Source organism: Caenorhabditis remanei, chromosome X (genome assembly GCF_010183535.1).
Source record: "Caenorhabditis remanei strain PX506 chromosome X, whole genome shotgun sequence".
Lineage (NCBI taxonomy): Eukaryota > Metazoa > Nematoda > Chromadorea > Rhabditida > Rhabditidae > Caenorhabditis > Caenorhabditis remanei.
The window spans coordinates 8572859-8599568 of record NC_071333.1 but is presented as its reverse complement, the minus strand read 5'-3'; the positions used below and the strand labels follow the sequence as shown (position 1 = coordinate 8599568).

Here is a 26710-nt window from a genome sequence, read left to right as displayed (position 1 = left end):
CAAAAGATGCGCGTCGTTTCCGTCATTGGACGATTATTATCGAGAGGATGAGGGACTATACGAGGGGGTTACTTTTCTTGTCATAACCATAAAGAACACCAGAATCAATGTCACTTTTTTCCAATCCCTTCATTTTTTTCCAACGTTTAAACGTTAAACGCATCTAGTCTGCATGGTTGGACACTTTCAATGTTTTTGACATATCTCATTCAGAGTTCTCCTTCGTTTCCTATTTTTGCTTCAGTCACTCTTTCTGAATAACTATGACTCTGAGCTAATAAATTTAAGCCGACAAACGTAAAGAGACCGCCAACGTTTTATTGATAGGGCATTTTTGAAAAGCAAACAACCGGAATAAGGAAATAGTGCAATCTATATAAATGTATGATTCAAACTCATTTTTGTTTCTCTTTCTATGATTTGTTTCTTTTTTTTGTTCTTTCATTCCACTCCACCCAACTTGTCTTTTTTTATTATAATTCCTTCTTGTGTATTCTAAGTTGGAAAACATAAAATTGAAAAAGGCGGTCGCCTTTTTCTCACTTGTCATGATATGTCAGCAGCTAATCAAAACTGACAACTTTTGGGAGGACTGCAGGAGGCGTTGAATAAAAACGTGTCGAAGAATATTGTGGAATCTGATTGTTTCAAAAAATTCTTCCCATTTTTGGTAGATGATGTATTCAATTTTGCTTTTTTTCTTGTTCTCATTTAATGTTTAAATTTTTTAAATTAAATTAAATTAATTATTATTTTCGAGTCCTGCTGAACAATGGCACACTCAAAATTTTAAAGACTTAAAATATCACGTTCTTGTCTTACCTATATTTTTAGTAAATTTCTCAATTTGTTCGGAAACTTTATTTTGGAAACTTTCTCGCCTTTCCAATCTCTCCATTCTCACGGCAATAAAACTGACCAGCGGATCCCTTAGGGAATGCATTCAACATTTTGTTTCTCTTAACCTCCGTATTCCATTTTAAAAACCAATGTGACTTATTTATAGCTTTACTTGGATTGACATGCGCAAAATTAGTTTGTATGTGAGAAAGGGATGAATAAAAACATCTGAACGTGAATGGCATGGGTGTCAAGTAGTGTTCACAAGGACGTTACCCTACAGTTTATTCAGATCATGAATCATTCTAATCGCAAAACATGCATGTGTCCAGAGACATGTTGAAAGGGCACCGACAATGGTTTATCTTGTCATTTCATCGCCTGACAAAAGAGGGAATCTCCTCTCCGGAAAATTCAGATTTACCTCTCTATTTCTTCTATTTCCACATCCGTTTGTCTTCATCATGTTCTTTTTAAAATAGGTTCAGAACAAGCGATTGTTCACGCATAAGTTGCCGCTTGTTACCCGGTTTCAATCATTCCACGCTCTGGTGAATTTGTAACATATATACCGTTCCTTCCCTTATAACTTCCATGTATACTGTCGGCAATTCTTTTGACCTTGGACATCTTTCCCTAAATAGAGTGAAAAACGGTGCTAGCTTCTTTTCGAAATCCGATCAAAAAAAGACGACTTGTTAAGTCGACCTTCAACGTTTGAAGCTGGTTAGTAGCTGCCTAATTACTCACTGCCAACTGCGAATAAAAATATCTTAGAAAGTGAGAATTCCTATATGGGTTAGCCATCTGTTTTTCTCAAACCTGCGGATTAGCCAGTGTGTATTTCGAAAAGTTAGTTACCCAAGGCTGGGTGTATTTCATCTTGGAACCCTAAATTAGTGTTTTCTCTTTTTCTCAAGTCGTTTTGTTTTCTTTTCGAAATTCCCTTTACTCTACCAATCAGTTCATCAAGTTTGAATGTGAGAAATGTTGACAGATCATGATGGATTACCTTTTCTACTTGATGAGAGAGTCATTTTGGAAACATCATACGTTCTTTCATTCTTCTACGTTTTCAACTTTTCATCATTTCTCAAATATGTTACTTTGAGAATGAAACAGTTATCCTATAAAACGTTAAAAACAAAAACAGTTTATTCGTCTTCTCCGATTCATTTACATTTGAATTGAAAACAAGCCATTATTCTCGTTTTTGCCCTTAACGGACATTTTCTCACACTTTTCTTTCGAGAAAATTCCAGAGCAATAAATGTTCTCCTCTGTCTTCAAATTTACCTAATCGAAGTCCGTTTCTGACCAATTCAGTGACCTATTACTATTTAATTTTACCTTGAATAGTTGAATAAATTGTAGTGTATTGGTTTGATTTGTTCAGCCTGTCAAGACAAGAACTAACCACAACCGGGTCGTCATCTTGTACTGTAAAGTAGTAATTATTAAAACTGGTGAGAAAATTACGGCCAAGATTAATGTGTTCGATTCAGCGTATTGCGCTCATGCGCAGTCGCTGATCACTGGCAGTCAGTGTCTAAACGTCACACAGGTCTCCTATTCCCTCCCAAGGTCTTGCCTCGAAACAGAAAAGAAAAGATAAAAGATATTTGCGCCTGTACACCGGTACGCATCATATTCTGATTCATACATACTCGTTATCATACCCCAGAAAAGGAAAAGGGGAAATAAAGACAAAACAGTCATATTTATGACAGTGTTTACTTGTTCACAGTTTTATTAAATGGAACAGTTTTACTTTATCCGGTTTTTTCTGGAAAAAAGTAATGAACGATTTTTTTCAACCGTGTCTCTTATGTTTATTTGGTACGTTTTCTTGAAATCAATTTATCGGAACATTGCTATTTCATAACGTCTAGAACATACGAGTTTACAAGAGTCAGAAGTCGCTAATCTGTTGAAATAATGTTTACATTAGAAATTAGCGATGATTACTCACTCTTCTTTTTTACCTTCTGTCCGCCACCGAAAAAATCTGTTTTGATATATCTTCCTTCTGCGTGATAGGACATGAAAAGAACTGTGTGTCTCGTGTTTCTTCATTTTTCATTATATAAAGAATATGATTCACTACATCCGGCTTGTAGGATTACTTTAGATAAAAGCCAACAGCAGACCCACCCAGTTCTCCAACAAACCACCAATTTACTTATTCTCGTCCAGTAGCCCAATTCGACTAACAAGATCAACCTTAAACGCTAGGTTTTTGTCTTGCCACCTGCCTCCCGTGCATGAGCAACCACCCTCACTCTGTCTCTTCCATCGATGCGCACTCCCCACCCGCCCACGACCTAATTATACACATACAGTCTGCTGCTCACTTTTATTCTTCTCCTTTTATTCGTTCGACACCTTTCCTTATACCACCTCATCCATCTCTCTCTCTCATCTTGATAATGTATTCACAGTTCATACTTTCTCTGCATCGTACTCCACTAAATCTTTTCCACGTGTTTTTCTATTGTCATTTGTGATTTCTAATTCTTTATCTTTTCTCATCTCTATGTCCACTATGTTTCTCTCACTTTTTGATTGTCACAGACCTATCCAGGTGTACTCAATTTTTCATTTTCGTTGGCTCTTTTATCTTTTGCCGACCACCATCCAGTGGCAACAAATGCCCCGTGTCTTTCATGTTATATAACTTATTTATAGGATCAATGACCTCTCAATCCGAACCCTTTGTTTTGTAGTATTCTGTTGGTATTCAATTTACTATTATTGCAGTATGTTGTTGAGGAAAACGTGTTTTATTCTTCTGATTTCGGTCTTCGCTGTGTCTGCCCAATCAATTGATGAAGAAGAACGTGTGCATGTCGGAGAAGGAAGTGCTAATGGTATCACTGACGATGAGGACAGTGACATGGAGGTAGGTAACACTCTTATCACACCTTCTCTTGACCTTTTTATCAAATGTTATCACATGAAAGCAGAAGAATGCAAGGCACACATATTTTGGCCCGTATATTGTTCTGACCCATATAGGCCATGGTCCCGATGATGCAACCCTTCCCTACAATACACACATGCAATAAGTACACAATTGAATTAGGAATTACCGTAGCACAGATGCAAAGAAAATTGGAGAGAGGGACCACCCTCATCATCTCACACCTGTGCATCAATTTTACTGACAATTACGCACAAGACATTAGATTCTCGATGAGGTGACAGTAAGGAGAGGATTAGTGCGCGTCATGGGCTATTGTTGAGAGTTTCGAATTCCATCGGAAAATAGACAAATAGTTATCATCACATGGGAAAACGGCGGTAGGTTACTAGCCCTCCCACTTTCGTGCTTGAGAAAGTCAAACAACCCGTTCAAAACAGACGTTCGGGCTTCAACTCAACAAGCTGTAAGATTGCGCGGCGGAGACAAAAGCGGCTCACACGCTTCTGTCGTTTGTTTGACTTCCACCTTGAATCTGTGCTGCTACTACTGCCTGTCTTGACTCCTCAACAAAGTGTGTCCAACAAGAGGTTTAGGTTTCACGTACAGGCGGCGGTTGCGGCACTCCTTCTGCTCTTTAGGTCAAGACCCGGGAAGCGGCCTCCTAGTACTTGAGTAGAAGCCTAAGAGGAAGCAGGGACTAATCAAATAAAAGAAGACCATATGTATGTACATATGTTGTTTTACAAGATATCCCTTCCTGCTTCTTTTTTATAAGAATAGGAACTAATGAAGATAATGGAAGTGTACATTTTCAGGGTTCTTCATTACCTCCAGACACTTTCTATGCAACCACTCCACAATTGCGACAGAAGTTTGTTCCAAGCACCAGAATGGAAACTACAACTACAAAGGTACATATTCGTATGTTTATGGATTTATATTTGAATGCAATATTTTCAGATCGTCACTTTCACAACATCCGATGAGATTGTGACATCTCCAAGAAATGTGATCGATGTCACTACATCAACGGATTCTCGTCCATCAGTTCCATTCTCAGAAGGATTTTTATTGTTCGGAACCACTGGAGTTTTTATTATTCTTGGTGGAGTCATGGTCATTTTAATCATTTTAATTATGATCATTCTTTGCTTTAAAGCCATTAACAGTGAGTTTTCATTTTTACCAAGTTGAGAAGCTGCGAACTGTTATAATCTTCCATCAATTTATGAAACACAATAACCTGAAATATTTCAGACAAGAAACAAGCTTACCGACCAGGTCAACGAGAAAGTCCAGATGCTCTACTCAAAGAATAGAATCACTCGCTACATTTCACCGTTGATTTTTACCATTTTCATATGCGTTTTTACTTGTTAGGTTCTAATATTTTCACACAATCCCATGTTCTTTTTTTCCATTACCTCTTTTTTCATTACACCCGCCGCTCCCCCTGATGACACGAGTTCACGAACATTATACTCTTATACACCGACATTCACTTACATTTTATCAATCCTACCCAATATTCCACTTCCCGGTCTATTTCTTTACCATTTTCTCATTGCATTTTTTCATATTTTTTTACAAACCGAACAGTCGACCAAATATAATTTTTCTTCATTGAAAGTGCAATAGTAATTTCTGTTTTGCTTCTAAATATTTTTGTCTCGGAACTGTAACTATCCAAACAGGATCATACAGATTTTCGTCTGAATTCGCTTCAAATAGGGTTAGTGTTCACAATTAAAATCAACTTTCTTCTGAATCAGTTAACTCAAAACGATCTTCACAATTCTTTGTTCCTTCATTTGTAATTATTCTACTATGTGTTTCATTATTTTGTATTCTGTGTCATTTTATTTTTTCTAATGAAAAATTTAGAAAATGAAAGCGATTGTATTGAGTACAACAACTAATTCTTATTAACCCAGTTTTTGATACCGAAAAACGCTCATATCGGTCAGATGGGTTTATCAAGAAAAAGTGATTAGCGATAATGACTTCATGGTGATTGATAGTCATCAAGTGATCAGATGGAAGCCGTTTGTTATCAAAACGGACGGATGCGCGTCTTCACTTATTTCGATTATCTTCGTTTGTAGACACTTATAATATAGTGACCGGGATGGTGTAGTGGTTAGCATGCGCCAACTGGTGGATAGTTACCGGCTGGGGATCGCTACCCTCCGTGGTCTTTTCTTTTTTGTTATTGTTATCAAGATTTTTCAGAATAGTAGAATTACGTAATAGTCATTACTAATGTCAAGAATCAATTTCAGACTGAATGTTAATAACTTTGACGAGTTCTACTTCAAAAATTGGAACGAGCGAACCATGAAAAGTTGCAAGAAGTCACACTCTTCGAAGATCGAAAACACTAATGAGATTGAACTCGTCGTTTTTTTGATTAGAATAAGTGCACATATCTCATACATAATGCAAAACTGGTGTCGAGAGCAAATTGTTGTCTTCTTCTTTCTTTTCTTTGCACATTCATGCGCATCTCCATATACGGACAAGAGAAAAAAGTCATTACTTGTACACATAAAGTTCAATTCTTTGAAAGGAAGTGAAAAAACTAATCTATCAAAGTGGTATCCGAACTAAGATGAGTGTATCATCGACATTGTCCCAGTTCCTTCAACATATTCTACGTGAGATGTCCCTACGAGCTTCACATAAGTTTCCATCGGTGAGTGATTTTTCCCAAAAAAAAGTTGATTGTTAGGTAAAGGTTTTAATATTCAACTTTTCTATCTCTGACCCAAATTTTGAAAAAAATTTCTGCGTTTGTTCACATCCCATTTCTCTACACAACTTTATATCTTTTTTGTCCAACAAACTAAACTTATGTGGTTTCATCTCTTATTTTATGTCTCAACTTCGTCTTCTTCTGCTTACAAAATTGTTGCAACATATGTTTCAGAATACTTTCCAGTGAACATTTTGTGCTCTTTCACTGCCATTGATGATAAAACTAGTATGTCACACGGCTCATCCCTTCTATTTTGCGCCATTGTACTTTTCCGGGGTTGGCGGAAAATGAGATTACGGGGCTAGAATCCAGCGGATTAATTCATAGGTGGATGTGACGAACAAAGTATTCTTCTTAGTCGCGTATCGATAAAACACAGAAATCTCAGGAAATCTGGCTTCTTTTCTTTTTCACTAGCTCTTTCATAGCACATTGATGTGTTTTTTTTTTGATTTTTGAAAATGAAAGAACTGAAATATAAAGTTATGATAGTTATCAAAATGAAAAATGTGCGACTAGACCGGTAATAGAGACTCGTTTTGTTGTAGAACCTCCACCGAAAACAGTCATCTCATTTTGTAAATATATTTCAAGCTTTCCAATAAAGATATTATATAGCAAATTAAAATTAAAAACAAATAGTTTTTCAACAGTCGATAACATCATAATTATTTCATTTTTTTTTTGTCAGATTCCATCAGGCACATCCAATCTGAATTTTTCTGTAGTATGTGTTCCTGTCTCTCTGCAAGTATATTTGTTTTAGTAAAACTACCCTTCTAGTGTCATTTATGCAACTTTCCACTTAGTGTCAGTTATCAGATATTATTTGACATTTTATTTTCGTTCAAAAGAGACAACCATAATTATCGAATTCCGGACAAGTAATTTCATTGTTTTCTGCTCCACTCGCCACTTCTTTTTTGGAGTTTTCTTCTCTTAAAAACACTCACCCATGAATAGGCTAAAACTCAAAACTCTTCCCCACTACTTTCTGCCTTCCGGAAATTGGCTGATTCGGTAGTATATCTCTGATATCACATCACACACCTCGTCAACTACTACCACCTTTTTCATTTCACTTTCTATCTCACTGAATTCATTTTTCTCATTTGGTTTCTGAATTACGTTCTTCCTGTGTTGCCATTTTTTGCCATTATATCACAAAACTCAATCTCTTGCATCCCTTTTTTCATTTATTCATTTGCCACCCGCTTCCTTCCCGTTTTCAACACATTTTTCTCGGTCGCGATTATGTACTGCATGTATGTCATGTGCAGCATATTATCCTCAAGTTTCCGCTTTTTTCGTACTTTCTCAACTCATTTCCTGATTAGAAACTTGTTTGTTTTCTGCAGCTTTGATTTGACTCTAGTTTTAGAAAATCATCTCACGTCATAACGTTTTTCTGGATCTTCGATATCGTTTATGACAGGCGAACCCGTTGAAGATGGAAAAAAGTACATTCATAAGTGAACTTGCTCTATTTCTTCAAATCCCTCATTTCTCTAGTTCTGAAATTTATATAATATGCTCTTCAGGTTATGCCTATTAGAGCGTGTAACTTTATAAGAAAACTAGTATCATACCTTTTATCAGGTCATGTCCTTCACTTTTTCAAAATCTCACATTTTGCATTTGCAGAACAAAATATTTGGATTTTTTAATACTAGACCTTTTTCTATCATTTCTGATTTTTGAAGCCATATACCATGCACCTAGTCTACTCTGAATCACTCGATGACAAAATTCGATTTGAAAAAAAAATCTTGAAGTTTGCCCCTTTGCTTCTTCTTTCATATAAAGCGCGTTGAACTAGTATGAGAAGATTAAGATATACAAGCCAAAGATAAGGAGGATCCGCTAATCTCTTTTCAATAATTTTCTCTGGATATATCAAAAGAAGAGAAAAAAAGAGGCAGAAGAAGACTGATGGGTCAAAAAAGAGAGACTAATCTTAACTCTGGGCACATTGTCCGTAATGCGTCATCATTCTGAAAATCTGAACTGGATGAACAGGACAGAGATGCCCTTGTTCTTGAAAAAGCTAGTGAAAGTGCATTTATCGCCTTTCTCTCTTTTGTTATTTTTCTACGACCCCCAGCTAGACGTTTTTTTTACTAATTTTCTTTTTCCATCCTGCATTTGTCTTGTCTAGTGTTTTCAAAGCCACAAAAACTCATAAAGTTAAGCCGAACGGCTATGTGTCCTTTACTTTTTTCATCTATTTTTAAAAGAAAACACAAACGAAGAATAGAGACAAGAATGCAAAAAAAACAGAAAGCGCGACATTTTTTCAAAATTTTTTGATATCTGGAAAACAACAAAAATTTAGATGTTTCTAGTTTTCTGTATTTTGATGAGTTCAGAATATTTATTAAACTATTGAAACATCTTAATAAAACGGAACATTTCCATAATGTTATTCTACCAAAAACATAGGTTTTGTTCCGGTACTTCACTATGAAACCTGAAATCACCAAAGACCCAAACTATTCTGAACTGAGACAAACTTTGATTGACACAAAATAATAAAGTGTTTTTCGATCACTCAATTGTCTGATCCATTGTCCACTCCCGCTCCACTTTATTACAATGGTCCACCTTCCTATCTATCCGATCTGTCTATTCAATTGTCTCTCAGCTGACCGCTCGGTTGCGTGCATCATTTAGATCAACAGACACAAATTATCAACTCAATTTCATACTTTGTTTTTGTTTTGATCTTTTCCCGTTCACTCGATTTATTTTTAGGTTCAATCGAATGTCTTGTGGTGTTCGCGGTGTTCCAATTTATTTTTTTGATTTTCGCAAGAAATCATCAGATCCTCGGCCTTCAAAATCAAAATCTGTCGTGATTACTCCTCCACAAACCAAAAAATCATATAGTTTGCTTTCGATCAAAACTTTGACAGTTCGTTTTTTTCTTACTCGGGATATCTTTTTATATTTGTTTGCTCGTTCGATACTAACCTTTCACCCATAAATTATAGATGAGCTTCGCACCTTATGCGTATTGACCTATGAGTTCAAAATCCTAGACAGGTGGTCGCAAATTTTATTACAAGGTTGTGGCATTTCGCGTTCCTGTTTTTTCTCTCGTAATCGAGGAACTCGAAAGTTAGAATTTTTCGAATTGATAAAACCAGAATATGGATCTCAACGTTTTTTTTCCAAATTTTTGATAGGAAATCATTTTTTCCGCTCCACTCTGCTCTTCTGTATAGATACACACATCTCAGTGTGTATGTATGTATATATGTGTGTGTGCATATCAACAGCTTAAATAAATCCCGAATTTGCTAATCTTCACATACCCTGCGTATTCTTTTTCAGCTCATCTTTTCTGTCTATTCTATCATCTTGCTGTAGAAAATAGGTTAAAATACTTAAAGAAATCAATACACCCTTGATAAATATTATTTTAATGTATTGAATTCTGGATATTGACACTGAATTTATTTCAAAATTATGTTATAAAATGTTTAATTTTCAGGTAGACTCAATGCCAACATCACGGGATTCATCAATGGAAACAACGGATCGGTGAGTGGCACACTCATCTATACTTGTGTCGAATGGGTTGGATAGATTGATTTCAACTGAAACACTCTTATTTTGATATAAAGATTCCAAAAAAAGCGACTGGAAATCAGAAAAAATTGTTCGTGTCACTTTTAATTTACCTAACGCGGTTTAAAAAAATCAAATGTCGTCTCGTTTCTGCAACTCTCCTTGACTTGCTCCGTGATTGTTATGTGAATAATTCAAACGCTTACTCTTTATTTTCTTGTGTCTTGCCTTACTTCAAATACTCTGAGGGTTCTTGATATCATGTCCTCGTCGTATTATTCCCTAACTCCTGGCAATCCGACAGGACTTTCGGTATCTTGGAGTGATCTAACAAGCAATGAGTAAGTGGCTGAGAAAACGAAAGAAAATGAAAACATCGTATTGGAAATGCGAGATGACCGGCGGTTTTGGGTGTTAATGGTGTAATTTGATAGGAATGAACATGAAAAGGACCCTGTAAGAAGATCTCAAAATTCTTTAAAACTTTGGTTTGACAATCATGATGCCAGTTTTTCCTCATTCTGAGTGGTTTTTTGAGTTGTTAAAGTTTTGCACAATTTTTTGTTGTACAGCAATAGAATAATGTTGACCTTATTAATCTCTGAGTCACTATTAGCAGTAGGCTTGACGCAACTATCCTAACGTTGCTCTGAAAATTAGTGTTCTAATTTTTTATTCTTTCTTAACGCATCGACTAAGTGCTCGATTTTAATTCCTAACATGATACGCGGCACGAGTTCCATGTTTTTCCGTCATCATCGTAATGTAAGAAGTCTAATTCATCTTTTCCTGCTTATCATCTTCTATTTCTCAGCGGATGGTGCTCCGACAGACTAAGTCAGTCTCTAGACTTCTCAGTTTTTTCCTCCTATATTTTTTTGCCTTGTCAACTATCGGCGCTAGCAAACACTAAGTTGTTCTACAACGGACACCAACTGAATACTGCATTCACACTACTCTACGCCAGCAGATAATCAAATTTCAATATATGTATGTGTTTATCCATTTTTCTGACTTAAAGTGGCACCCACACTTTACTCCTATCCAACCCATATAGACAAACTTTTTGGTGGTATTTTCAATTATTGTAATGAATAATGAGTACAGGTACCCGTTTGGGTATACGACCGAATTGGCACGTACCGAACCATCAGCTTCCACTGCCAAACGTCTGCGGCAGAGGTTACAAAGACAACAAAGCGGACAATCAGGTATGTCCAAATTTTTATGGAGCTGCATTTTATAATATTCTCAAGTATAATTCCCGATTGGTAAGAACACGACATTATTCTACCTCCGGTTATGTTTTTTCTTTTTTTTTTGTCACTCGTCATCGGAGAAAAAATAAGACAGAGGATCATTGAGCATTAGTGCATCTTTTTCTGGATAATGACAACTATTTTGTTCTGAGAAGAAATGTTGTTCGTTGTCAGTTTTATTCATAGTCCCTACTCATTTTTCTTGACAAAAAGCCAATAACTAGCGAAAAAAGTCTGTTCTAGTTTTTCTTTCTTTCAAGATTGACTCATAATTCAAGTTCTGGAAAACGGAGAGCCGTGTTTTTTTTGCTTCTATGCCTCTCTGATAAATAATCTATCAAACTTCAGGATTATCCGGTCGACGGTATACTGGAGAAAGCAGCGAGTGCTCATCACTCGTTGGAACACCCACGGACACTGGCAGATCTTTTACGTTTGGCGCCGCACAGAGAGTAATGCGGGAACGGTGAGTTCTAAATTTTGTTCCTACAAACTTTTCTTCTTTAAACGTTCTTTTATAAAACAACTTCAGATATCTAAATAAACAAATATATAATCAGATCTCAAACTTCCAACTGGCCTAATTAGAATTAGAAAACGAGAACGGAGGTTATAGGCCACAACCATTGAGGATAAATTTGAATATCACATTCCTATTCCTATGCAGCTCATTTCTCATTTCCCATTTCCCATAAATACTAGGGCAAAGGCATACTCCTCAAATAGATTCAATAAACTGTGATGTTCTCCACCTCAATGTTAGTTTTTTTTTATAAAACTCTCAGATTTAAAACTAAAAAATGTTATGAAATCTTTGTCGTGAATAAAAAAATAAAAAAAGAACATCTGATTTGAGATATCCGGCATTGTAATACAATAATCAAATTTGCTAGTAGTCTTTTTTTGGTTTCAACATTATTTCATTGTCTATTACGGAAATCTATGGTCCCTTAGAATATACTAGTATAAAAAGAGATTACAAAACTAGCAAAAACTAAAACTACTGGACATCATAACATTCAAAAAACCCCAATGCGAACAGCACGATCGACTCGAAAGTTACGCCGTCCATTTTTCAGAGATGATCGAAAACCGTCTGTCACCCAAAACTTGTCAGAAATAATGCTCGAGGTGAGTCCAGTTTTCATTATACATTCTGTTGGGTCAAGTGCAACTTCCTTATTCTGTCAGAATTGCCTTCTTTTTTTTCCCGTTATTTTGTCTAGTTCTTGTTTCTTTTTGATACAATTGTGTTATGTGCGTGGTCTGCGTTTGACGTATTTTTTCAAGTTCACGGATATTTTGAACTTTTGAAAATGTTTTAATAAGAAGTTCAGTGTTATCGGAACAATTTTCAAAATTTCTGGTGGCAATTAGACAGAAAAAGTTTGAAGAAATATATAGTGCATCAGATTACATGTTATCGTTTGGAAAGGATGGAATCTAGTTTTTCTCTGGAAACCCATTTAGAACAGAGTAAATTGAATTGAACTAATTATTTCCATTTAATTAATATTATTCAAAGATATTTGATTGAAAGCACTTTTGATTGAATTTTTTACTCAAAGCCAAGGAATGTTCGCAAAACTTTCAAGTTCTTGATGGCTAGTGTCCTTTTCTCTGTAACAGCCTCCTTTCTGTTCTTCCTCCTTCTTCGCTTTTTTCTAATTGACATTTCCACTATTTTGCTATTTCGTGCGAAGAGCATGTGCACAGACAGAAATGTTTTCTTATTTCTACTTTTTAAACTCAACACAAATTGAGTTTTTTTTTATCTTCGATCCTTTATCTAATCGATCACGCGATTCGTATTTCAGGCAATACACTATGAAGATGTGAACTTGGTAGAAAGGTTGCTTACAGCACATAGTTCAAAACAACCAATGTCAACATCGCCGTCAATTGGTAATTCATAGAACTTGGGGGGTCGCCGCATGAATTGATGAGCTCTCGGCACGTCTTCCTTCTATTTTGTTCTTTCAGGTAGCACAAACACACTGACAGATCTCGCTCAACGAAGACATGGTGCGGGGGCACATCGCCGTTCCAATGCTAGCAGTACGGTGTCGACTCATTCAGGAGGAAGGTGGGGACAGCAGAAAAGTAGACGTTTATGATTAAAATATGAGAAATCTGGATAGAAAGTAGAAGACAAGTTACACGAAAAAAATATCACATGAATCACACTTATTTTTGATATAAAGCCGGTGGTAGAGTGCCTGAACCTTTATTTCATTTTCTTGAAAATCGTTCTTAAATCGATTTATTCTATTCGTAGCAGCCAGAAAAAATCACGGAAAACTACACTTTTGAGACTTTTTTTTTCAAAACAAATAATTTGTAGGTAGTGAAATATTCATTTACTTCAAGAAACATTCACACACCGCACATCACAATACAATTGGCCCGCAAATAGTTTCCAGTTTTGAATTTTTTCCGACTGACATATCTATGTACATTTGTTTTTTTTAATTTTCGAAATAAAATCTTACTGTTCAGATTCTGCCTTTTAATGAAACAGTTTAAACCATCATTTTTTATTTCAGATCCACTTGTGCCATGATGAACACCTTACATATGGCTGTTGCTCATAAACAACGAGACATTGTCGAACTTCTTCTGAAAAACGGGTATGACCCAAACACTCCAGCATCATGTCACTGCAAAGGAAATTGTACAGCTACTGGAAATATCCCACTTACATCCATAATACCTAGGTACGTTACTTTTTGAAAAGTTCCTGATATTTCGTACCCAAAAACGGAACCCCTTCTCATTCATCAAAGATCTTCGAAAAAAAGCTTTAATGTACACACATATATATATCCTGGTGGTAGAAAACTTTCGTGATAAGAATTTCTGAAAGGGCGTATATTTAACTTTTTCAACTTTCAAATGATTTCAGAACTCACTCAATGACGCCAGAATTGTGTTCGACATGCTCTCAACTCAGAGTCGTTTCAATTGTGGATCAGACGCCGCTTGGTGTTGCAGTCAGATCGCAGTCAAGCGAGTTGATAGCCTTGCTCATCGCCTACGGAGGAGATGTCAATTTGGGTTCGTTCTGCATGTGAATGGAAAACTTAATTTCTGGAAATGAGTGAGGACAGAGGAAGAGAAACATTGACCATTGATTCCATATTCACTTATGGTTTTTTAAAATTATTTCAGACAATAGGCTGAATATTAACCCCCATCAAAACAATATAAAACAAAAACAATATAAAACAAAAAGACGTAGAAACTAATCAACATAATAAATGTTGCGTTTTTACGCACACGCTACAAAATTTTTTATTCACGATCAACATCCAAACAAAAATAAATAGTTGATATCTTTGTTTGTTTCCCAAACACCAACAATTCCACAAAACTGTCAGTTTTTTGACAAATTAGTGTCAAAACTTGAAACCATAATGTGAGAAATGACACTCATTCCTCATGTTGTGTACCAACCAACACGACTCGATAAAGGCGGAAATAATTAGTGAATTAATAATGATTTCAGGTGATGAGGATGGCAACACGCCGTTGATGCTAGCCGTACGAGAATCGCCGCTGTCTTGGCCCTGCCTACACACGCTCATTTTTTTCGGAGCCCAGTGAGTGCATTTATATCCAAAATTTTCGGGTAAAAAAGGGATTATCAGATCACGTGTATAACTTTCCTATAGTATTCCAATCATCGTTATATTTCCTATACTTATTTTTAGAATTGAACAAAAGAACATGAGAGGAATATGCCCACTTGACCTTGCTCCTGAACTCAAGAAACTTCAGCAGACATGCGTTGAAGAGCTATTCAAAAATGCTTGTTCTGGGGATAGTGAACCACCGTCTAGATCTACACCAGGGCCGTCTGCTAAGAATTGGAACCGACTTCAAGTTGACAATGGTAAGTACATGAGTGCAAGAGAGCGAATAGGAAAAAAGTGTCATGTATCAGAAAAATGTATATTAGATCTTTAACTTAGCCTACCCTCCTAGAAACATGGCGCAAGCCAAGAAAGTTTTTGTTCTTCTTTTTTTTGTATAAGTGCTACTCCCGAAGACTTCATAATTGAATTTATACGCGTTCTCTCACTTTTTTTCTCAAGACGACACTTCTTGGATCATTGAAAGCACTACTTTCTGATTTTTTTCATTTCCTTTACATTCATGCAAGCTTTTACTCCCCACCGCTGATTTTTGAGTTGCTTAGTGTGTCGTTTATTTCTGTTCAGTTTCTCAAGGAGAGCGATCACTGTCAAAAGCTCCCCTCAGTCCAAAACCGTCTGCTGCAGCAAGTGTCTCAACGTGCAGCATGCTGGAAACGTCGTCAGCTAAGGAATCAGCACGGAGGAAATCACTCGTTTCACTACAACTTCATCGGAAGACAAGGAATGTGAAAGAATGTGAGTGGATATATTTTCAGATTCATTTTCAGTTGCTTTCTTGTTTCTTTTTTTTCTTTGCATATATTCCATTTCTCCGCCCTTATCACTTTTTTCCTTTCTTTTCTCCCCGCTTTGCATCGTTTCAAATTCCCTCTTGTTTTGCGTTTGCGCACATACACTCTGTTTCTCCTTCCGTTTTTCAAATCTTGCCAATCTTAAATGTGTTGCCCCGCTTTCCAAACTTTTGATTAATTTTTAGACGGAGTTAGGCTTTTGTAAGTAACTTATTTTTTGACCACTTGGTCTAGATAAGATCACTGAAAATCAGAAATAGGAAGGTCACTATGTTTTATATTTATTTAAAATCAGTAATATCACATTTAATATGACAATTTTATGGAAAGAGGAAAAGAAAAATTCTAAATTTTTCTAGATCCTTACAAACTTCTTCGAATCTTCTCCAAAAATGAACTTTGACCATCGCATTTGTAGAAATGAAGCAATAATCAGTTTGTCCCAAAACAGAAGAGTGTAGAGTTGTCTTTTTTTCTTCTTTTTTCACTTCATTCGCTAGTGAGCGGAAAGAATTTAATTTCAAAAGCCTGTCGCAATCATTCCCCATTTTACGAAAACTTGTTTCTCGTTTCTCCATCAGGTCAACTTTTCCAAGGTCCCCCATGTTTTAATATTACGTCAGTTTATGACCGGGGGTCCAAAACGGCTCCTTTTCTCAAAATCATCATTTCGGTTCCACGTTAGAGACCCCTAAAAGATGTGTGCGAAAATAGGGATTAAAATGGCGGGAAGCAAAGTTGGGATTGCTAGAATCCACAAAATCACATCTGCTCATTCTTAGAATATGTGGCGGAATGTGGTGCTGCGGTCTGACTCAAGAACGCTATCCGAAAAAGAAAAACGTTTGATTTCCTGTATTCGTATTCCTCCAGATCCGGTCATCGACTGTGTCAGTTGGGAGCAGGCATGGGAATTGTTGAAGAAAATGGCTTGTAATCCGGAATGTCTCGACAATATTGTGGTGAGCTCTTAAACTTCTTGAACTTTCCTGCATCTCGCACTTTTGTAGAACTCTTTGTCCAAATTCGCCACCCAAATGGAGAATACACCTTCAAGTGTCGACAGAGATCAATTCGATGCTCATATGGGTGGACTGCTACACAAAATGATTCACGTAAGTATTCAGCAATTCAAAACACAACAGTTCAATGCACTTTAGACGGCCATCGAGGAGTACGAGTCGTCAACACCGACCTATAAGAAACAGAAGAAACTACATCTTACATGGTTATTAAGCCAAATTGCCACGTTTTGCTTCACATTTCTTCAGAAAAGTGGCACAAGCCGCCAATTTTCGGCTCTTAACACTTTGAACAAAGTAAGTTAGAAAATTAGGTAGCGGAGAAATCAAAAAGTCTTACTCAGATAATTGATGCTGGACTGGTACACGATTTATTTGCATTCAACGATGTTATCTTTCATTCTTCGAGGATATTGAACAGATCTCATGCATTTGATTCTGATGAGCCTCCAACACCATGTGAGTACTTTCTAAATGTTCTGCGTTTCTAACCAAATTTGAGATTACAGCTGGCGAATCGTTCAACTCCAATGCTGATCAAAATTCAACAGTTGACCATGTGTTTATTTATGGAGCTGGCTATAAGTACTATTTTCCTTTCTTGTTGCCTTCAACATAACAATTAATTTCAGGGACCAATCCCTACTACCTTCTCCAACCGTTGCACCGACTCGACACAAATCGGACTTGATGAATTCTTTCAGTGAAATGGATCCAAGTCAGGGTATGTGTTGTTTGTTTGCTCAAACTGCAAACTTCCTTCCCAAAACAACACATAAATGTCTTCCTTTTCAGTTATTGTGGCTTTGCACAACGCGATAACAATGCAAAATCGAGAAGCCGGATCTAGATCCGTATGTAGTCCGGCTCACCGATGGAGACAATGTTGTGCACATTGTACACAGATCTTGGTGGCCAGATTGTTACTGTTCTTGACTCATGCAAAGTATGCAATAAAAAAAAACAGAACCAGAAGTGAACAGTTTGTTTCAGAAAATTCCGGAGCCGACTCTCAGACCGTCATCAATTACGAAGTCTAGTAGCTTTATTGGAGCCAACTCTAGAACCACAGTTGTTATGTCTCCTACTACAAGTTCTTGCTCTGATAGCTTTGGACCCATCAACTCACGCAGTTCTGATTGACATTCAGATTGACGATGTTCTTATACAAATGCTGTTGCCAGCTGATGATTGGTATTACACTAACCACAGTACCAAATACGGAACCTTTGTGAAATATCATGCAGCAAGAGTTTTGGTTTATATTGGAATGGGCGATCGTGTCGGGAGTCGAGTGAATCTGTTTAGTATGATGAGTGAGTTTTTTTCCAAGAAACACAATTCGTGGATATTCAAAATACAATTGCAGCGTTTGAGCCATCTGCAAAAAGTGGAAGTCAACAGAACGAGGACGACTATATTTGTGAGACATGTGCCACACCGCGAAGCAGAAGCACATTTTCGAGATCAGCTGTTTCCGTGGAAGGTGTTCTGTTGAAAGTGCTTGCAGAAGTGGCTGAGGTATTTCAGAAACAAGGGATTAAGACGATTTGAGATTTTTATTATTGCAGCTCGTGAGACAGAGTCAACATTTATCAGCAAGTGAGCCAATTACTGAAGAGTCGCCAAGTGCGGGATCTCCGCCAGCAGTTCTTCCAAATCAAGCAGAACAGAAAAGTATCATTGAGAAGAATACAGAAAAACTAACTCAACTTGGATGTCAAATTTTGATTTCCCTGGAGCAATTAGAAGCACATCTCTGTAAATTGGGATTGGTTCTTGACTCTGTCCTGCTGCTCCGACTACTTCTCCACAAATTATCCTGGGATCTCGGTCTAGTTACAAAGAAGCGAGTAGCTGTTGTAGATCACGTTTACAAACCAATCACAGATCCAAGAGCTCATTCTAGTTGCAGTCTTGGGAATAACAGGTTTGATATTGTATTGTGTTAGTGTTGGCTGCTCTCATTTCGCTTCTTTCCAGAAACTTTGGTAAATCTAAATCTTTTGATAGGCGAGAAGATAGCAAACGGGACAAAAATTATTTGCGTGTCGATCAAGGATCTCGAGCTTCGAAACGAGTGCATATCAGACGGTCGAGTTCTGTAGAGATAATCCGACCAAAGAGGTTGAGCTCAGGCGCAAAAGATATCAAGAATAGAGAACGAAGGAAAAGGTAATACATTTCTTGCCGGAATAAGCTTCAAGTTAATTGTTCTAGACTAGGAACAGATACAAGTAGCGGGTCAAATCGTTCGAAGAAAACGAATTCCTCATCATCATCAGTCCAAAAACATCTTCCGAAGTATATTCAATCGTTGTTCCGAAGTCGTATGGGAACTGATCCATGCAAGAGGACATCGAGAAGTGAATCCACGTTACCGCACAGTGACTTTTTGTTGTGATATTTCATTTACCTCTCTAAATTCTCACACATTTTCGGAGTTTTCTCTAAACTCTGTTTTTCTGTCGATCTTTAAGTAACAGCATGCTGAAAAATTATAATTTGCATTATTTTTGAGTTAATGGGACCGATCGCTTAGAACTTGACAAAATTGAGAGACGTCTGAATAGGAGAGAGAGAATGTATATCCACAGTACAGCGCCATTTTCGAACACACCTTCTGTCATGTAACGTGGTTTTCCTGTAGCTTGCACTCCGCTTCTACAGAATGCCTATCAGATTATTGTTTCTCATAGAGATGCAATGGTCGTAACCAAATGTGTTTGTTACTTACCCTTCTGCCAATTTCAATTTCTGAATCGTCATGTTTCTATTTCAGGAGACTCAAACGAGAGCAATACAAGTGGATCGGATGCTGTTTTGGAGTTCACGAGAAAGCTCCAAAACTACCCATTGACACGGAGGGAAGCTCAAAGACTAACTTATCGAAGTAATGGACAACAGGACTCAAATGACTCAAAAATTGGACCAAGAACTATGGGATATGTATATCTGCCAGAGCTAGAAATTCAAGGAGCCAGTCCTCCAAGGTATGAAAACTTTATAGCTCCTTCTTTAATACTTTTTTTTTATTTTCAGATCTCCGGGTCCTCTTACGGGTAATTCACTTGAAGAAGGAACAACAATGTTGCTGGACACAAGACGTCCCAGCAGTCCTCAAGCAATTCCTGGTCTTCCTCAAATTGAAATTCGTCGGCCATCTGCCCTATCGCAATTCGAATTCGGTTATTTTGTCAACTCTCCAGAATTATCCGGAAGTGAAGTTTCCGACTGCGCTCCTCTTCTTCTTAGCGGGCAAATAGGCGGCAGCCGGAAAAGTTCCGATGGTGAGTCATTGAGAGAAAGAGAGAAAAAAGAAAAGAGTGTGTGCCGGGGTCGGAATAGTAAAGAGTGTCTGAGGAAGAGACACTCACCATCCCATGTGGTCTAGTGGTTAGGATTCGTGGTTTTCACCCACGCGGCCCGGGTTCGATTCCCGGCATGGGAAGTTTCTTTTTTCTTTTTTTAAGTTTGTTTTTATTTTCAGAAACTTCACTTGGAGGATGGTCTAGTCGTGCTTCTTCAGTTATGAGTCAAAGATCATCGAGATCAAGTGTAGGACTAAGACTGTCTACGTTTTCTGGAGGAACCAGTATCGCCTCAGACAATTCTGGACCATTTTTGTTCAGTTTTGTTTTGAGAAAACGCGCATCAACGATTGGAACTCGAATACCAATCCCAAGAAGAGCACTATCTAGATCTTCTGGTGATAGTTTGAGGGTGCCTGATAGAGAAAGTCCACTACATTTGGCAAGTATGACTGAAATGAATCCAGATTTTCAATGTGTCCGACAACTAATTCTCAACCTTCTCAATGTATACACTAAAAGGTTGGTAGTATATTCATTATCAAATGAATATATTTTAAATAATTTTCAGAAACGACAACGTTGTCTCCACCATGAAAGAGTGTGCTGATGTCCTCCGACAAATTTTGAATTCTCCTCAACACCCAACTGTCAAGAATTGGTGTGCTGAAATCATTCATGTCGTTAGTACTCATGTTGAAGAAGAGGAACCAACTACGGCGGAGAACAATGAACAAATTAATGACGAGTATTTGGAAGTAAGCGATGAAATTGATATTTTCCTATTGTTTTCTTATTGGAAGCGCCATCATTTTGTTTTCTTTTCCTTTTTGCGCGTCCTTTGTTTCTTTTTTATGTTGAAATATTTTGATTCAAGCTTCAATACTTTTCACCGTTTTCTTTTATTCCATCTGTTTATTGCAACCTTGAAACACGATGAACAAGAAGTCAAAACCACGAATTTCCAACCGAGGAATTTCCGAGTTGGTCCGCAGAGCTACTATCGGAGCACTGTTTCCAAATGGGTCTGTACCGAGAAGAACTCTACATGACTTGCCTTCAATTCGTGAGCTTATGGATGAAACGGATCTTTTTGAAACTGAAACTGAAACTGAAAACGAAACTGAATTAGACTCTGATTCTGAGATTATTCTGCCTACTGTAAACGTCACTGTCCCTACCGACGGAACTGTTCGGAATCTCGAAGAGTTTATTTCCAACTACGAAGAACATTCGCCTGGTAAGCCCTATTTATTTGTATGATCGGCAATTGAGAATAGTAGAAATGATGTTCGGTTTTTGAGAAAATAAATATGTATAATTGCCCGATCGTCTAGCCAACATTTCAGTTGTTATTCAAGTTGGTGTTCTATACTGAACAACGTGAAACACCCTTCCTCAGCTTTTTTTGTCAATGTTCGAAACAGTTGCTGTTGTTCGTCTTGTTATTTGTACTTTTCAGAACTGATGGCACCGGTGAAAGATTATCGAGCTCCACGCCGTTCTCTTCATATTGGTACATTACTTCCTGAAGCTAAACAGCTCACAGCAAAGCTCAAAAGATCAAAATCCCTTCCAAAAATCCAGAATATGGACCAGATAAAAGCGGCAATCAGGAGAAAGAGTTCACTTCGTAAGTGGTTTGCTACACGAACCGTTGCTGGGAGACGGAATAGCAACACGAACAACTACGAATGCAAGAGAACTTCAATCACACACGAAGACTTTCTGGCTCAAATGCGGAATGTCACAAGAAACACTCTTAAACACCTGCTATTCCCGGATAGAAAAACGGAAGTCCGTATTGTGAGAATGACCAACGAAAAGTTTTACGATGTGGATACACTGGCTCAGCAAATCAGAGAAATGGCTATTGCTCCAGCAATCGACAGTTCTGAGCAAGGACCATCGACAAAATAATTGAGTCCATAACTTTTTGAATTTGTCATGATATTTCTGTATTTTATCAATTTTTGTGTAATAAAAATATGATATGAATAGAAGGCATCGTGTTATACTGATAAGCCAGTGCATATTGTTCGAATGGTTGTTTGAAGCTTCTATATTTGGTTGTTTTCCTTCGAGAGGACAACTATTTGTTTTTTCTCCAAAGTCAAAACAGCAGTGACGGAACTCTTCCTTTCCTTTCATTTTCATATTACCCCACTACCAATATATGTATTATGCTTTCTACTATTTTTGATAATTTTATTCAAAAATTTAATATAAAGACAAAAAAGAAAAAGAAATCCCAGCTGAATCCTAACCAAGAAAAGAAACATGTCAACCCATATTATACTATTCTAACAATTCACCATGACGAAAAGAAGATTTGGGAACTTATTCAACAATTGCCATCTACCACCAACTTTTTCGTCTTTGACTATTGGACAGTTGAAAACGAATACGAAAAGTGTTTCAAAAACCATCTTTGCCAATTCACCTGCTACTGCAATTCTATTATTTCACGTGTCGGAGATTCTTTGAATTTTTCACGAAACGAAAGTGATGATTGCAGAAGTGTTTTGTTCTCTATTGACTATTTGATTGACCATAAATTACTTGACAAAATGGTCAAACCGAAATCTGGTAAAAAAGTTGTAATTTTCAAAGTACTGAACATTAAAATTGAAGACTAGTCATAAATTATTTTCATTTCAGTTCCAAGACCAAGTGATATCCGGAAGCTTACCGTGCCCGAAGGAAGAGGCTGCTTATCTCGCAAGTATTCAATTGTCTGTAGAAGAACAATGGCCAAGTAACAAAAGAACTCAGACAATCAGGAGGCATCTATTGAAAGGACAATTTGGTAAGTAATGCCAACTTGCCGTGTCAGACAATACATTCTAATAGGTCGGATAAGAGATCTCGCTCAAAAAATCATGGTTACTCCGTGGGAAGTTGATCAGAATCTGTATTGCACACCACCAAGGTTTCCAAATGAATCTGCAAATGCAAGTAGAGCTCAATCGGTAGTTGAGGAGATTCAACATAGATCCAGAACTCCCACACTGTTGAGATGTATCACTAATACAGATGGATTGATGTCAGAGGAGGTTTGTTAATTTTCATCCAATCAGTTTTTATCATCCATTATCTTTTTTTTTCACTCTGTAATCTTTATATTCCAGATGCAAGCCCAATGTCTTCCAGTTGATCTACGTGGAGATCGTAGAACTATCAAACTTGTCAAGGTAATTCCTAAAACCTATAATTTTTTTCTCAACATTTATCCAATTCCAATTCCAGGATAGAAAACGTAAATTATTCCACAGTCAAGTATACGAGAGCGAGATTGGAATGAAAAAATTGTACATTCAGGTTGGTTGGGGAAGTGGAACCAATTAATATTCCTGGGAAAAGACAAGATTAAAAGTTGCTCGCGTAAAACTGCAAAAACTAATTCGGCGGTATTTGCAGTTTTATGTGAAAGCGTTTGTATTATTCTTTAGACCCTTCAACGTTAAATTTTCAATGTTTGATACCATTTTTACACCTGCTCAAACGTTTTTCTCCATTTCGTTATTTTATGACTTCACAAAAGCCGTATAACCTTTCCTAAAGAGTTGAAATCTCAGTTTTACGAGTCCCTACAACATATTTATTGGTTTACGCTGTTCGAACCTTAGTCACAGTGTCTATATACACAAGAATCCTTTTTCAGACCGCGAAAAAACTAGCTGCATTCGGTTGTAAGGTTTTTCAAGTCAAGGAATTACTCCACGGCCGAACTCTTCGAAAAGTGAGTTTGCGGTTGCGCAATTTTTCCTTTTTTCATTCATTTTCAATTTTCATATTGTTTCTCATTCTCCGACTGTTATTCATTTTTTCCTTGTTTATGTTTCTAGAAACTGAAAAGGACTAAGGAAGAAAAAGTTGTTGTTCAATGTTCCGTGACCTTTCATTTTCATCCAGTTTTCTCATTTCTAAACACTGTCTAACTTTTTGTTTCCTAAGCCGGAGACAAATCAGAATGTTGAACAAACAGTGTACTCGACCCTCTACGTTTTTCACTATTCCTCTGTTCTCTTTATTTCATGCGGATTGTTTCGAGAAAGTACAGTTTTGAAACTGACTAGTTGTGTTCCACACTTTATTATTCGTACTTCCGAATTGTAGAAAACCAAGTTACATGTGAATGTTTTGACTAGATCCTTTGCTTACGGTTCACTTTGTTTTTAAATTTTCACAACAACAATTATTTCGAAATTTTCGAAAAAATGCTTGCCAAATGGAGTGATAGTGCGTTATATTGACACGCACTCGAGTTTAACCCCCCACTAGCGTATCTTATAGTGATTGTGCGAGGAGACGCATTGTTCTGTGGCTTTGTTCTTAGCAGACTCCTCACTTCAAACATCGGCTAGGCCACTCTCTCGTAACTATCTTTCTTTGCACAATTAGTTTCATTTCGAAAACATCGTTTGAACAGATATAGGTAGCGAAAAACATTCTGAAAGGTTATTTTGGATCCTTCCAGGTTTTAAACAATCTTTGCGACCAGATAATTGATTTTTCTTTTGTTAATCCTTCTGGCAAACTGTTTCAAAAACATTTTGCAAATTGTTCTCGTTTGATGAACTGATTTTTCTCAGAAATATTCCTAGTCTTGACATTCCTTTTATTACTTGTATCAAAATATTTGTTTGTTTTCCGGTTTTCCAAACGTTTTTCTTATTTCAAGTCCTGGTGTATCCTTACCGTTTTCCCCAACAAAATATTGTTGGCCATTTCAATTTCAACTTTAGGCATTTTTTATTTAGCCATTTCATTGTGACATGACTCAGCCAATTAGTTACCAGGTTATTGATTCCATACCGGGCATTCGGGAGAACAAACAGTAGGACAACTTTTTTGTCGGAACACATTTCACGTATTTCTGTTTGTCTGTGTCTCTAACTTCAATTTCATGTTTTCGGAGGTCAGACAACAATCCGACACCTTCAAAAACTTATTTTAATCATGTTCAAGTGACCACAACCTTTCGAGAAACTTCGTCTACCATCCACTTATTTACCTATCATTCAATCGTCTGTGACTTCTGATGGTCTTCAAAACTTGTTTACTTTTTTGAGAGTATCCCTCGACACATTCTCGGTGTCGTTCAAGAAAAAGAATCAGGCGACATCTTGAAAGCTCTCAAAGCTCATGTGTTGCGTTAACGCATAATTGCGTCGTTCTCAATTTTTTCTTATTTTTCAATCTCCCGTCATTTTGATGTTCTTTTTTTTCTTATTCTCACCGCTTGTCTTTTATTCTGTAAGAATTCTATTAGAAGAAGAATCAACCGCATGTAGTCTTTTCACCCATGTCTCCCATTCATGGTGTTTCCAATCCCTCGCATTGAACATTTGGTTTTCAAACCTTTTCAGTTAACTTTATATCATTTGCAAGAACAGTTTGTATTCTCGCTTTCTAATAGTGGTTTTGTCCGCAGACTCTACGACTTCTCTGCCTATCATCTGCTCAATTGTGTCTACTAGACGGATCAACAAAACTTGTACTGAAAAGACAACACGCGTCTACCCTACAACAGTGGAGAGTTGGTGGAGGAGTGAGCAAGCATCAATTGCTGCTTGAATTCCGTGGAACCAAGTGGCAACTCATTGGTAAGTGAAATTTCAAAACAGCAACTATGTAGTTTGCTTTTCGTCTCTTGATCAACGTTCAGAATTTTCAATTTTCAATCTCCTTCTAAAATTTCGGAAGTACTCACTTTCTGCCTATCACGTTCTTTTTTTTCAAAATTCAAAATTTTTCATATAAAATCCTTAAAGTGCTCAAAAAGTGTAACCTTATATATTAAAACGCCGTATCCTTTTATATTATTGCAGCGCCATCGTATAATGCACTGAAATCGATATCAATGACATTATGGGAGATTATGCAAAATTCTGCTAGCAATTCAATCCAGCGGAGTCTCAACCAGTCAATGCATCGTTCGCACACCGAAGCGACCGTCTGTACGTTCTTCCTCTTTTCTTTTACCAGTTTCTCTTAATGTCAGTACTGGCGGGGGCCATGATAGTTACGTAAGAACTTTGCCCTTCTTGATTCGAACTAAACTGCCAAGTATGATAATGACCCTATTACAAAAACTATTCAGGTTCATTTGGATTGCAATAGAAGGGGGGAGTGGTGTAATGGGTTTCGGGAAAGGGGTCGCATTCTTACTTTTTCTTATCGTTTCCCTGATTTGTTCTAAGAAATATTTCAAGACTGCATTATATCTGAACCTAGATTAAAAACAAAATATATCAATTTTATTCAGTATAAGCGCACTTTTTTATCAGCCGTCACTTTTCAAATAGTAGCACAGTTTGATAATTCCCTCAATAGTTTTAGTAATCTATGAATCATTCTTCTTCCCCTTTCACTGTTGAATAATATCAAAAATTTGTTTATTTTTCCTATTTCACTTCCAGTATTTGATTCGAAAATTTTTTAAAGATCTCTATCGAAAAACATGTATGTTGACTTTTTTGTGATTTTGAAATCCGTCTAAATGCAAATTCAAGTTAAATTCACACCCCATGTTTCTCGGTGGACGTCATCACAGTCACATCACAGT

At 37.0% G+C, this 26710-nt stretch overlaps 3 protein-coding genes across 3 annotated transcripts; all 3 read left to right on the top strand.

Moving 5' to 3' along the window:
- Nucleotides 1-3601: 3601 nt before the first annotated feature.
- On the top strand, nt 3602-5085 carry GCK72_023649 (uncharacterized protein; the record flags this gene model as incomplete). The annotated part of the gene is made up of 4 exons (XM_003109541.2): nt 3602-3742; nt 4582-4677; nt 4727-4934; nt 5024-5085. The coding sequence occupies 4 exons, from the start codon at nt 3602-3604 to the stop codon at nt 5083-5085; spliced, it is 507 nt and encodes a 168-aa protein (XP_003109589.2).
- Nucleotides 5086-10029: 4944 nt separating this feature from the next.
- Nucleotides 10030-22059, top strand: GCK72_023648 (uncharacterized protein; the record flags this gene model as incomplete). The annotated part of the gene is made up of 29 exons (XM_053735493.1): nt 10030-10070; nt 11205-11308; nt 11705-11822; nt 12436-12487; nt 13174-13261; nt 13340-13442; nt 13903-14073; nt 14262-14413; nt 14865-14958; nt 15070-15251; nt 15580-15750; nt 16680-16768; nt 16817-16921; nt 16967-17125; nt 17173-17287; nt 17338-17413; nt 17461-17552; nt 17624-17774; nt 17822-18144; nt 18198-18349; nt 18400-18758; nt 18812-19003; nt 19049-19194; nt 19611-19821; nt 19871-20118; nt 20319-20661; nt 20711-20897; nt 21085-21379; nt 21602-22059. 29 exons carry the CDS (start codon nt 10030-10032, stop codon nt 22057-22059), a joined length of 4977 nt encoding a protein of 1658 aa, XP_053579059.1.
- Nucleotides 22060-22709: 650 nt separating this feature from the next.
- Nucleotides 22710-26265, top strand: GCK72_023647 (uncharacterized protein; the record flags this gene model as incomplete). Its single annotated transcript, XM_053735492.1, has 9 exons — nt 22710-22751; nt 22801-22948; nt 22993-23195; nt 23271-23333; nt 23389-23460; nt 23804-23881; nt 25577-25748; nt 25974-26102; nt 26246-26265. 9 exons carry the CDS (start codon nt 22710-22712, stop codon nt 26263-26265), a joined length of 927 nt encoding a protein of 308 aa, XP_053579058.1.
- Nucleotides 26266-26710: the final 445 nt, after the last annotated feature.